This window comes from Lactuca virosa, chromosome 3 (genome assembly GCF_052849685.1).
Source record: "Lactuca virosa cultivar CGN04683 chromosome 3, Lactuca_virosa_CGN04683_v6, whole genome shotgun sequence".
Taxonomy (NCBI): Eukaryota; Viridiplantae; Streptophyta; class Magnoliopsida; order Asterales; family Asteraceae; genus Lactuca; species Lactuca virosa.
In genome coordinates this window covers 60,187,200-60,201,162 of record NC_136428.1, presented here as the reverse complement: position 1 = coordinate 60,201,162, position 13,963 = coordinate 60,187,200, and the positions used below count along the sequence as shown (strand labels likewise).

The 13,963-nt window shown below is 34.7% G+C and overlaps 2 protein-coding genes and 1 long non-coding RNA gene across 3 annotated transcripts in view; 1 reads left to right on the top strand and 2 right to left on the bottom strand.

Moving 5' to 3' along the window:
• The window catches only part of LOC145165802 (protein JASON-like), a 48,923-nt gene extending 43,391 nt beyond the window's left edge, over nt 1-5,532 (top strand). Inside the window, exon 7 of the mRNA XM_079084701.1 lies at nt 5,392-5,532. Coding sequence (XP_078940827.1) covers nt 5,392-5,416 — 25 coding nt within the window. The 3' untranslated portion in view covers nt 5,417-5,532. The remainder of the gene's footprint in view (nt 1-5,391) is intronic.
• On the bottom strand, nt 733-1,521 carry LOC145163251 (uncharacterized). The gene is made up of 2 exons (XR_013739678.1): nt 1,461-1,521; nt 733-831 (listed from the first exon to the last, which is right to left on the bottom strand). It is a non-coding gene; the product is annotated as an uncharacterized LOC145163251 (long non-coding RNA).
• On the bottom strand, nt 5,129-9,946 carry LOC145165801 (cysteine-rich receptor-like protein kinase 2). Its single transcript, XM_079084700.1, has 9 exons — nt 9,789-9,946; nt 8,113-8,975; nt 7,331-8,014; nt 7,090-7,203; nt 6,848-6,984; nt 6,464-6,674; nt 6,137-6,371; nt 5,882-6,032; nt 5,129-5,620 (listed from the first exon to the last, which is right to left on the bottom strand). The coding sequence occupies exons 2-9, from the start codon at nt 8,945-8,947 to the stop codon at nt 5,279-5,281; spliced, it is 2,709 nt and encodes a 902-aa protein (XP_078940826.1). The 5' UTR covers nt 8,948-8,975; nt 9,789-9,946; the 3' UTR covers nt 5,129-5,278.
• Nucleotides 9,947-13,963: the final 4,017 nt, after the last annotated feature.

Genomic DNA, 13,963 nt, shown 5'->3' with positions numbered 1-13,963 from the left:
CATTAGGGAACTTAATAGTCCAATGAGTTGGCCATTTTGGAGTGTATCCTTTCGGATACGTTTGATAAGGTCGGGTATTTTGATGGCTCAAAAGTAATGTGAATGACGCGGTTTGGCCTATAGGTTTGGGAACTCTCGCCTTTGGTCCCCAGATAAGCAAACTGGTCCCTCGGTTGATTGGGATGTATACGAATGCTTGCCTAGTCAGGACTTTCAGGCTACCGGCACCTCCCCCTTCCAGTTACTACGCGTCCATTACTATGATCCTACCCAACTAGAGTGGATGACTTAGAATTTCCTATGAGCTCTAAGGAATATATATGTATATACATTTTTTTAAAACCACTTGAATATGTGTGTGATTTTCAGAGAAAGAGGAGAATATTCACCAGTGTATGCACACATATAAGTGTCAGGAGTAATACATATGCACTTAAGGGAGCAATTAACACACAAAGGTATTCCTAGGATTTTCTAAGTGTGAATTGCATGCAGTTGTGTGTGCATTTTATAAACTAGCATACGAGAGGACCCTAGAGGCTATAGACTAGGTCAAGGCAATTAACCTAATTCCCTATAGTCAAGGTCTCTGATACCAATCTGTCACACCCCGATCCTTGTCGGAATCGATCAAGGCGTGATATATTGTTCAAAGTCTCATGACAACTATGTTATAATATGATTAGATTCAATTAAGTACTAAGTATGCAAACAAGATCCACAACATACAAATACAAATCCAAATACGAACAACATTTATTACATCAAATTTAAATAGTCTTGTGGATTTCTAAGGCACAACCTATTTTTCATCAACTTCATTCTTCAAATCTGCATCATTGGTAAAAACAGGTCAACTACGAGAGTTGGTGAGTAATCTAATTTTAGTAGAGAAAATTGTGAAGTTGAAACATTTATAATTTGAAATTTGTTTTCTTTTGAAGTCGGCAAACAATTGTATTTGAGATAACGGTTTATAAATCAAAAATTGATTAACAAATGATAACAACAACAATAAGTCCTCACCCTATATATATATATATATATATATATATATATATATATATATATATATATATATACATATATATATATATATATATATATATATATATATATATATATAGGATGGAGCATCTAATCATCAAACACACTCAAGCACGTGCGATCAATCACTTTAGCGTCCCAAGGCGGGGTGGTCAACCCAATAGCGCTATTATTGTCCATAACGTACCTCAAGAATACGGGCATAGTCATGGAGATTAAACTAAAAATGGTAATGCACTACAAGTACATGTAGCGTAAACAAACAATAGTTATACAATTAATGACTCACGTATAAATGTCCCAACAATGTCTCAATTGTGATAAAACAATAAAATGAAGTTGGAACATATTAGAACCACATGATTCACCCCAAAAGTATTGAAAATTATAAAAACATGGGGTAGATTACTCACATTAGTCCCAAAACGAAATGCGTGTGTCGTACGATAGACGGTTCGGGTCAAAATGGCGTAGAACCTAATATAATTAATAGTTTTGGTTTAGGAACTGCTAAACGAGAATGGAGTATTAATACAAATAATTAGACACATATTCTTATATTAGATGAATTAACAATAACTCATTTTGATTAGAATATTAAGGTATTCATTTGTTAAATGAATTTTAAATTGAATTAATTATTTTGCATAATTAATTTATATTTTCAATTTAGGCCAGATTTTAATAATTTCTTATTAAAATAATAACTTGCCCAATTATAATTATTTACAGATTTTAACAATTATTTATATGAAATAATCATTAAAATGCATTTTTTACATGCTTAAATACTTAGGCAAATAGTTTTAAATAGTAAACAGTATTGAAAAATTATGAAATTATTAGGAAATCATTATTTCATATAATATTAATTACTGTAAAAATTTTATATTTTTCTGAACTGTTTTAGTATTTATTTAATACTTTAATGATTAAACAACAACAAAATCCGGGAAAAATAATAAATGATTCCCAAAAATTCTGTAAAATTAACCATAGTTTTATAACATGATATAGAGCCCATTGTATAAGTTTCTGATATTTGTGACTATGGGAATTATTTTTTTATATATTTTATTATTAATTAATCAATAAAATCATAAATAATAGTAAACAGTAATATAAATGCACGAAACTTCATAAATTATGTTTAATCAATATATAGGTCATCCCAGAATTTTCTCAGAATTTATTGTATGCAAAAAGTATTTTATGTGAATTATTGCCCTACTTTATTGCAATAACTATAGTAATTCAATAAAAATAAGTTATTTTCTGAAAATTTCCAGAACTTCTTATTTTATTGATGGGACTCTGAGAAAAATCAGTTTTATGCATAAAATGAGTTTTAGATAGTTTGGTGGATTTAATTTGTTTCTTGTATGAATTTGAAACTTTTAACAACATACCTTGATGAATGCTTCAAGAGGGATGAAGATTTGAGTATAATAGATTGTTCTTGGCTGGAATATGAGTATTTCTTGTATGAATTTCGAGATTGAGAGTGAGAGAAAGAATAGAGAAGGTTTAAGTGGTGAAGAGAATAATGTGTTGGGAGAAAAAGGAAAAGAAAGTGGATGGGAGGTGTGAGTGGGAGACCATGAGAATAATCTTTTTGCTTTTGGTGGTCTTCATAATTTCCCACTAACACAAGCATCTTTTACATAATTAATATAAGAGTTTTATAAAATTTAATGTAAAGTTTATAAAAATAGAGTTTTATAAAATTTAATGTAAAGTTTATAAAAAGGGAGTTTTATAAAAGATAGGTTATTATTTGATTATAACAATCTACTTTGATTTGAAGTTTAATTATAGCATTCAAGTTTGATTCTTTTAATTTAATTAGAGCATTATACTTTGATTTGATTTTAATATGGTATCATAATTTAATTTGATTATAGTTATAACGTTGTACTATACTATGTTGCTGTTAACGTCAATTTATATCGTAGTGTATGAGTTTTGATCCTATTAGCGTCAAGTAATCTTGAGTAGGGTTTATTAAATTTCCAATTGGGTTGGGTTGACCCGAATCCATTTTAGGCGGATGTCACAATATCAGTATCAAATCTAATAAATAAAACAAAAAACCACTAATTTTTGGTCAATTTTTTAGTCGGACTTCCGTTCTGTCGGTCTAAGCATATTGTAGGCTCAGGACAAAAACAATATAGAGACCATTCAAAAAATATATTTGAACAATTTTTGGTTGATATTACCAAATTTTATTCTATTGTTCAACTTAATTTGTCACGTTACAATTACAACCAACTTATTTTTTAAACTTTTTTAAGTAGTCTTTTTGGTAAGCTAAAAAATAGTTTATAAGTTAGTTTTTTAAAAAAATTATTTTTTTAAACTTTTTTAAGTTGTCTATTTAGTAAGCTAAAAGGTAGCTTATAAGTTAACTTTTTAAAAAGCTACTCAAAGTAGTTGCCAGCTAACTTATAGAGGTTTTTTAAAATTCTCTCATATCAATCATTTACAAAACGTCATTTTTTATCAGCCAACTAATCAGCTACCAATTAACTTTTTAGCTAACTATCAGCTAGTTTAGTCTGTCAAACATAATAGTATGCCATTGTTTAAGAAAAGACTTTAGTTGTTAGAATTTTGTTGTATTACCTATCTAAGGATTAATTTTGAAAGCCTTGACTAGTTTCTTGCTAGTATTTTTTAAATGTTTTCGTTTGTTAAAAAAAGATGTTAACTACTAACATTTGTTCAAAACTTGTAATAAGATATTACATCAGAATAAATGTTAACATGTAGGAACATCATGCTCTAGTAAACCTTGTGTCATAGCAACCAATATGGAAGCCATGTTTAATGTTAAACTAGTACAACATCTAATATGTCTAACATCATGAATTAATAAAAATTAAATGGTAGTTTGCAGTTTGATTATAAAAAGGCATACGATTCTAATGGATGGATTTGTTGAGTATGTTGATTATGGGTTTTGGTAATTAGTGGTTGGGTTGGATATATGGTTGTTTATCTTTGGCTTTTTTAGTTTTAGTTTTGGTAAGTGAAAATTGTTATTTTTATGTTACGGTTGGAGAGGAGGAGAGGGTGATAGGTTGCATATATACTTGTAGATATGCAAATTTATAGTTTACATCGTTTTTTTTTTGACCTACAACTAGCCTAGATGAGCCCTAGGGATGGTGTTGTGGTATTGACTTTTGAAAAAATTTGGCCGGAAAAAAATTATCAAGTTCTCGCATACCTTTGAGTTTTCAAAATAGAGTTTTCAAAATACCTTAATCATCTGTATATATTAGTACATTTGCATGGATGTATCTATGCACAAGTATATAAAAAGTAAAAAAAAAAAATTCAGCTTGCACAAAAATATATATATTTTTTTAAATAGTAAGAATTATACATAGAAGTGAAGGTAAGTTTTGTAAAAAAAATGTCCATATCAATCTTATTAAACTAAAGTATGTTTGATAAAATTGAACAATCTCTATTCTAATAAAAGAATAGTTTTATTCTCCTTTTGACATGTGTCACCATATTAGGCCTTTATAATTAATGCATATTTTATTTTTCTTTTGTCATGTGTCACTTTATTATATCTCCTAATTAATGCATGTCACCTGTCAACCTATTGATTATTCATTTCAAATTTCAAATTTTAAATTTGCCACTCTAATTACATTAAATTAATAACATTAAAATAAAAATTAATACAAATTATAAAGTGATATAATTTTACATATTTATTTAAATCAATGATTATAATTTTATATAACTAAAAAAATCTCTTAATTAATAATTTATTTAAAATATGTGATTAATAATTTTGAGTTTTTTTACTATTAAAGTTTAATTAATTTTGTAACCATAGTTTCCATGGGTTATAAACTAGTTTAGTAATAAATGATTCAACTTCTTAAAGGATCCAACCTCTTAATGGTTCATTCCTTAACCGTTCACATGATCTTAATGGTTCATTCCTTAACCGTTCACATGATGTATCAAACGTGCCAAATGCCGACCTATTCCTGAATGGTTCCATTTATAGATTATAAACAGCCCGCAACTTGTTACCAAAAAAAATGTGATTGAGCTACAACATGTCTACTTCCAACATATTCGCTCTTTTCCAGAAAGGGCAAAATGATGAAGTTAGCACTAATATTTATACAATCTACACAAAGTTGCTCATCATTACAAAAGTGATGATTCTTTCTCTAAAATTTGTACAAACATATATCTACCTTGGACTAAAAGAAGTATGTGTAACAGTAGGAAGTGAAGCAGGATTATTTAATCTATGCCTAAAAGCAGGGATTTGACCAAACTCATTTGTTTCTGTGTTGGTTTCAGGTATACAAGGGGGGTTAGAAGGTGAAGGTAAAGGTTCAATATTTTTAGATAACATTTGTAGAGCCATAGACATCGATGGTCTAAGTGATGGGACTTCTTGTATGCAAAGAAGCCCTATGTGTATCACACTTTTTATTTCCTTCTTCATGTTGCTACTGGTGTCATTGTTCAACATTAAGTTTGGATCAAAAAGCTCCTCCAATGTTCCTTGCTGAAAATGCCTCCATGCCTGAATGTTTAGATTTCATCAACAGCTACTCAAAATGCTATATGAAATAATTGTACTACATACATAAAAAGGTATTATTATAGACATGTGGAAAGCATGAATTCTACTTTAATTCAAAATTTCATTTGAAACCTAGCATGCCATGGGCTAAGCATATTCATTTTCTAACATTACTTAAATGAGAATGTTATGGATTACATCAACAGCATTAAGGATTAATTATTCAAAGTGTGATATGTTTGCTGGGAAATTTGTACTTACAATCCAAAGCAAGCTGTGAGTGTCCTCTGATGTTTGTATTCTTCTGTTTGAGATTCCAGTAACCACCTCAAGCAAAAGCACACCAAAGCTGTACACATCCACCTTTTCTGTTAATTTACCATTCAGTATGTACTCTGGAGCCATATATCCACTGCAAACAGTAAACAATTTCAATGAAAGTTGAAAATCAAAGTTCATCAGATTGGGAAGAAGAAGAAGAAAAACAAAAATAAAACGTCTGAAGGAAGTGCTTACAGTGTTCCTGCAATCCCAGTGCTGATATGATTTTTATCTTCTTGAAAGGACCTGGCTAATCCAAAATCAGCAATCTTAGCATGAAGCCTTGAATCCAACAAGATATTAGCAGCTTTTATATCCCTGTGAATGATTCTGGTTTTACTGTTTTCATGAAGGTAGGCCAAACCCTCTGCTATCCCCACTATAATATCAAATCTTTTCGCCCAGTTTAATTCCTTACCTCTATCTGCATCTGTAAAACAAGTTCATCAACAGACCACAAATTATTCATCAACTCATGATCAAGTGGCAGAATGCTGACAATTTGTGTATTTGGAGAATTACCAAAGATGAAATGATTGAGACTTCTGTTGGGTAGATATTCATAAATGAGAACACTTTCAGGCCCCAAACAGCTGAATCCTACCAGTTTGACCAGATTTTTGTGGTCAACACTACTAATGATGTTGACTTCGTGATAAAAGTCCCCTGCTCTATGTCGGTGGTTGATGAAAAGTCTCTTGGCAGCAATCTCTCTTCCATCTGGAAGGATTCCCTGTCACAAATTGCATTGATTCAAATCATTTCGTATCTCTAAAACAACATAAACCAAGAATCTAAATCATATACAAAAAGACATGAATAAGTATGTTTTATGATCAAATATATATATATATATATATATATATATATATATATATATATATATATATATATATATATATATACCTTGTATACTGTTCCAAATCCCCCTTGTCCAAGCTTGTTCGTCTCATTGAAACAACCTGTGGCTTTCTCAATGGTGGAGTATTTGAAGTTCAAGCTACTATTGTTCACCATCATTAACAATTGAGTGTCATCAGAACCTAAAATCAATGTTAAAGAAATCAAAACATTTCACAACTTGTATCATTGTTTTTTGCTTTCATATAGAACCTAATAATAGTCAACGAATGAGAGACAACTCATACCTTGTCGTCTTCTTTTTGATTTATTTCTGCGCCTCCATGCATAAAAAGCAATAATACTCGCAATTAAGAATACTAGAGCAGAAGTAACAGCCATTACAATAGCTATTATTTTCCCTGCAATACCATAAACAGTAGAAATGATCAATCAACCAAAACCTCCAATATATCTTTAACAGAGCATTTATACAAATACAACCCCTGCCAAGAATAGAAACTAGAAAGGATCAATTAATTGACTTACCTTTAGAGAGTTTGTTGTGATCATCAGGATATAAAAACTTGGAGTCAGAATACTTGATGAAGCAACCAGCATACAATGCATACCCCTCCGACTCAGGCAAGCAGCCTAACATGGATGTAGCTGCTTTTTGCAAACAATACGCACAAGAATCTGTATCCAATGTACGCCAGCAATCAGCCATTGCATACACTGATTTATTTTCTGTCCCAGAAATAAGAGCCTGTTTTCCAGCATGGTACTCTTTACTTTTAGGTGCAGCTTCCACTGTTTGAAACACAGCCTTGGAGGCTGATTGTTCAAAGTCATTGTTTCTCCTTGTTTTATTCACACATATAACTCTGTCTTGTTCCCCTGTATGCTCCTCAAAGAAGCTATAATTCTCATACCTCATGAAGCAACCAGTGAGATAAACCCGACCACCTGTACTAGGCAAACAACCAGGAAGAGTAGTAAGTGCTTCAGCAGAGCATAAGTTGCATTCACGGGTAGAAAGACCACCATAACACTGAGCAAGTCCATACACCTTATCAGCTTTTGTCCCTGTAACTGCTGTCCCAAAATGTGAAGTTTCCATTTTGGTGCTGATGTCAGCCATTGCCTGGCCAAAGTTCAGACTGAAATCGGTTCTGGTGTTCAATTGCTGATTTTCACAATTCCTTTGAATGAGCTGGCTTTTGGCATTTCCTGTTGATCCATTTTTATGATTAGGATGAGATGAATGAAAGGATTTGCATAAATGGCTATACAAAATGAACTCCTAAAGAAACATGTATTGAACTTACCTCCATTATTAGTATTACCCCTGGTTGGGTCAGCATTGAGAAAATTGGTATTAGAATACCTCATAAAACATCCAGTATGGAGTGCACGTCCCTCAGACCAAGGCAAGCATCGAAAGATAGAAGAAGATGCTCTCTCCAAACATTCTTTACAAGAACTCTCATTCAAAGTCCCCCAACAATCTGCCAGCACATAAGTAGACTCATTTACTGTCCCCACCGATGCTAATGCCACCTTTCTTGCAAAGTAGTCCCTGTTTGTTGGTGCATCCCTCGCAGCATCTGAGATAGCCTGCCTTGCTGAATCCAAAGATACACCATACCTTGTTGTATTCCCACAGATTACTGTGTCATTTGATCCTGCATTCTCCTCAAAGAAGTTGTAGTTTTGTGTTCGTATGAAGCAACCATCAAGAAACACTTGGCTGCCAACACCAGGCAAGCAAACAGGAATAGCTGTACGTGCTGCAGCATAACATATCATACAGTCATCTGCTGAAAGATCACCATAGCATTCAGCAAGTGCATAGATAAGGTCAGGTCCTGTGCCCATAACTGCTGTTGCTCTGTGTGATGTTTGGATTCGGGTACTGATTTCCTCCATCACGCGCACAAAGTTTGGAATGAAGTTTGCAGAGGTTGCACGCTGTTGAGAACATGTTAAGTTAAGGACTTGAGATCTGGGATCCCCCTCTGATCTATCTACTACTAGAAGTAAAATTATCATGATAGCAGATGATGTTATCTGTACTGTTCCTTTCATCTTTATAAGGCTAGTTTGTCTTGATCGAATGATTGAGGTGTTTTTGTTCTGGTAGTTAACAGAGCTGTTCAACATGAATTATCACTTCGCCACATATCCTGGTCTACAGACACAAAGATAAAAAAAAATGGTAATACTAATCATTATATGATGTTAACACTTACTACCTAAAGGTAAGCAAACATAAGTAATTATCATCCACAGTTAGATTACAATAAGAAACAAGGAGTAACAACAAAAAAAAGCCTACATGATTGAATTCATCCAGAGAGAGAGCCTCTATTTTGCTTAACTAAAACATAATCATGACTTGTAAGAAAACAAAGTCGTAAAACATGATGCTTGAACACATAGATACTGCAAAGAGTTTACATATTGTCAATGGTGATACTAGTGACTAAGATTTTTCAAGATAATGAAACAAAAGATATTTTAATATGAACAACTGATTACAAGCATTCGCAACTAATACACATTTCATAGGAAAGGGACTACTTTACAGTTATCATTGGCCAGCCAAAGGTCAAATTTCAAACACTGAAAATGTTGTCACTAAATTCTTAATATGACCACACATTTACAATCTACATATATAGATGTAATCATATATGTATACAGGACACTATTGACTCTTATTTATCCTTTGATATTCCAAAACAAGTTATCGATTTTATAACAGATATTCACTGCTCTCAGCCGCCACTGCAATGGCAACTTTATGTTGTTATTCTATTATAATCAAATAACTTCTATCAATTTTGAAGTTCACAATTAGCAATCTTACGCGAAATGACTATCGATCAAAAGAATCGAACAGCTAATAGTCAATGTTGTAAAAATCAATTCGATTCAAATAGAACAACAAAATCATCATACTCATTATTGAAATAGGTAGCAGAGATGTGTGCATTCTTACCTAGTATGTACAGGTAGTTTATCTCGATTGTTGTGGTTGCCTTTTCGAAGAAGAGCTGCTCTTTGTGGAAATTGACGTTGAAATCTGAAAGGTGTACGCTTGGCATGGCATGTGGACGACTTTAAAGTATGACTGTATGAAAGTTTTCAGACCTAACGGCTAACACTAACACCGAACAACACGTTTTTTCTAGAAACAGCGGAACACGGAACAACGCGTAAAAAGCGCAGAAAATATATTTTAGACAAAATTATTTGGTAAAATTTATTAGATTTGGTACGTATCATGGGCTAATCTACTATGTTCCACATGTAACACCAGATATCTTCATATTTTTCCGGCAAATGTAAATTTAGTAAAAGTTTGTCAAAAATTCATTGGAAATTCATCACAAATCCATTGACAATCCATTACAAAGTAGGATAATTGTGAATTTAGTGTAAATTTGTTGGTTTAGTAATGATTTTGTGACAAAACTCCAAAAATAAGCATTTTTCTAGATCCGCCACCGATACTTATGAAAGGATTTTTTGATGGTCCATAAATTTGAAATTCTTTGTATAAGACTAATTTGTGAAAAAGTGATATTAAGTTTTTGTGAAATCGTTGATTACAAAGGGTGCGTTTAGTTGCGGAAAAATGAGCCATTTTCCGAAAAAAATTTCCAAGAAAAATGAAAATTTGAAAACGCGTTTAGTTCGTCTACTTTTCTAAATTTTTCACGGAAAATGAAATTTTTCCGTTTTCTAAAGTTACAAAGAAGTTGGAAAATTTTGGAAAACCAATAATTATTGTTTTGCACATTTTTCTAATTCCGATTTTTTTTTAAAATATAAACACGCACTCACTCCCACCTCTACGTACCCCCACCTTAACACCCCCAACCCACTACATCCCTACCTACCCACACCCATCCACTCTCAAGCCCACCCCAACAAACACACACACACACACACACATACACACACATACACCCACCCACAAACACACACCCACCCACCCACAAACACACACCCACATTCACCCCTACAAACACACACACATGCACACACACACCCATAAACAGACACCCACCCCCACCCACACCCCTACAAACACACACACACACACACACAAATACACATCCAACCCCAACCCTCACTCACACCTACACCCCCCCCCCCCCCCCAATACACATACACACACACACAAACACACACCCACACCCATACACATCCCCATAAACACACACACATCCCCCCCCACACACACCCACAAACACACACACCCAACACCACTACCACAATCACCGACCTACCATCACCACCACCACTACCCCATCACCAGCATCACCACCACCACCACCGTCACTATCATCGACACCATCATTGCCCCCCGCCGCTGCCCTCACCCCCACAAACACACACACACACACACACACTCGCACACCCGCCTACCCAACATCACTACCACAATCACCGATCTACTATCACCACAACCACCACCACCACCGCCGCTGCCATCACCACCATTGCCACAATTGTCGCCGCCACACCACCGTCGCCAACCCGCTACCGCCGCCGCCCCCACTCACACCCTACCACCGCTACCATTTTCTAAAAATGAAAACCGATAAAAAAAAATAACACATCTATACACGTTTTCTAATTTTCTAAAACTGAAAATGAAAAATGAATAAGTTTTAACTAAACGCGTTTTTTAAATTTTCCAATGAAAAATGAAAATGGAAAACGAAAACTGAAAAGGGAAAACAAAAAACAAAAAATGAAAACTGTTTTTCCATAACTAAACGCAACCTAAACTTTTATATTTTCTTTCTAAAGTGGAGAGAGTCATTCCCTCTCAATTCACTCAACCCACTATCACAATGTCAGATCAACTCCAGATCAATTTTTTTGTTTTCTTTCTCTTCCATGTGTTCCAACCGACAACACATGAAAGCTTTATCTTTCCCTACCCACTCAATTTTTAAACACAAACTAATAAAAAATTATATAAAATGAATTTACAAAATGTTAAAAATATAAAAACTAATTAAAAAGATACAAAATTGTTTTGGTACAAGTTTTGATGCACAATGTACAAATGATTATTGCTTAAGTTGGAAATGGTAGAATCGGTTTAGTGAAGCCACTTATTAAGCCCATTCAACCCATCACTATTAAACCAATGAATAAGGAACGGTTCCTAGGAGGTACCACCGATACCTCACATAAATTCTTCCAAACACGTGCATGATACCCTCCTACTAATGGGTATTTAAAGCTTGGTGGGGTTTGAGTTCATGTTTGAGGTTTTGACCTCCTTTTTCCTTCATGGGTGACTTAATTTGAGCTCAGCTTTGGGTATGCAAGAGCTTAAAGCATCAATATTTATGGCTTATGAGGTGTAAGGAAGCCTTCTGGAGGAGTTGAGTGTGTGGCTTAATGTATTAAAGGCTTAACCCATTAAGCTACCCAAGTGCCAGTTCTTACGACATGATGAGGTGTCTGTCACATCGTGATGATTGAAGTATTTGATGGATCAGCCCAACCTGAATATGCGCCAGAGGAGATGGTTGGACGTGGTAAAGGATTACGATTATGAGATCCTGTACCACCCGGGCAAAGCTAACGTTGTAGCTGATGCCCTGAGCCGTAGGGCGGAGAGTGCCCCGATACGAGATGTTTGCTTGAGATTGACAGTGATGACTCCGGTGCTGGACACCATTCGGGAGGCCCAGGCAGAGGCCGTGAGACCGGAGAACTGCAAGAGGGAGCGGGTGATTGGGCAGGCACCTGAGTTCGTTACCGATAGCCGTGGGCTTATGACCTTTCAGGGTCGGGTTTGGGTGCCCTATACGGGCGGGACGCGCATCACTTTGATGGAGGAGGCGCACAGATCGAGGTTCTCGATCCATCCCGGGGCCACTAAGACGTATTTGGACCTGAAGAAAGATTATTGGTGGCCCTGTATGAAGAGGGATGTCGCGTGGTTTGTGGAGAGGTGCTTGACCTGTCGCAAGGTTAAGGCCGATCACCAGCGTCCGCATGGCAAGTTGCAGCCGCTTGATATTCCCCAGTGGAAGTGGGTGTTGGGTTATGAGCATTCTAACACTCCTAAGTGTACATGCAACCCTAAATACCTTGGATCTATGTTTTCTCTATTATACATACAATTATGAACATCCAAGGTATTATCCTAATCTAGCATACAAAATAATAAATATAACAAGATAGAATACATACCTCTTTGATGTAGAATGTCTTCATGAAGCTTGAGTGCCTAGTGTCCCAAGTGTGACACCTCAAATGGTTCACACAACACCAAATACACTTGGAATAACTTGAGAAAAACTTGAACACTCCTTGAAATCGTCTAGCCCTCACACTCACACATTAGTGCACGATTTCTTGAGCCATGAGATTCTTTTATATGGTGGCTATTAGGGTTACACCATGTAACTCATAACTTTACCCATTCCTTATGCTCCATGGATTTTAACCTCCATGGAGTATCCATGGGTCACCCCATGGACTTAGTCCAACATAAGGAATCTTGGATCACAAGCCCACATATATAATAATGAATGATTTACACAATCAACCCATATATTTAATTAGTCTCCTTTTGATCACTTAATTAATTCCAAATTAATTCTTGATCAATACTAATTAAATAACCTTATTAATATATTAGAACTTATAATATATTAACCAACCTTAAGTGTTATTTCTCTCATTATAGTCTATCCAAATGCATGATGTCATGCAACCCAAATGGACCATGCCGGGTCGGGTCAAGTCTTACCAATTATAGTTATGGACTTAAACATTAATCCAACAGTCTCCCACTTGGATAAGTCTAAAACTACTATTGCGTGTGACTTCAGGAACCGATCAGCAATCGTAGCTCTCAAAAGCTTCTGTCGAACTCTGACCTTGTCGATGAACTCTGACCTTTGTCAATGACTTGTCCATTAGATAAGGGATCATATATTCCTCCATTCTAGATATCATATGGACTGAGACATGGATTATCAATCATTCTTTCTGTCCATTTGTTGTTTCCCGATTTCCGATTCATGATGACTGACTGATTGAACAAATCAAATCAGTCCTGGCTTGGCCAAGCACTCACATGTATCATCTTTAAATCATCGAGGGGCCCACAGATATCGCTTTTATCCCGAAGGT

What these genes read in the sequence shown, in the direction of transcription:
- LOC145165801 (XM_079084700.1), bottom strand. Translation starts at nt 8,947, where the DNA reads ATGTTGAACAGCTCTGTTAACTACCAGAACAAAAACACCTCAATCATT. An exon ending in TCACAACAAACTCTCTAAAG is followed by an intron (nt 7,204 to 7,330) that starts GTAAGTCAATTA and finishes ATGGTATTGCAG; the next exon opens with GGAAAATAATAGCTATTGTA. An exon ending in TCTCAATCATTTCATCTTTG is followed by an intron (nt 6,372 to 6,463) that starts GTAATTCTCCAA and finishes CTTGTTTTACAG; the next exon opens with ATGCAGATAGAGGTAAGGAA.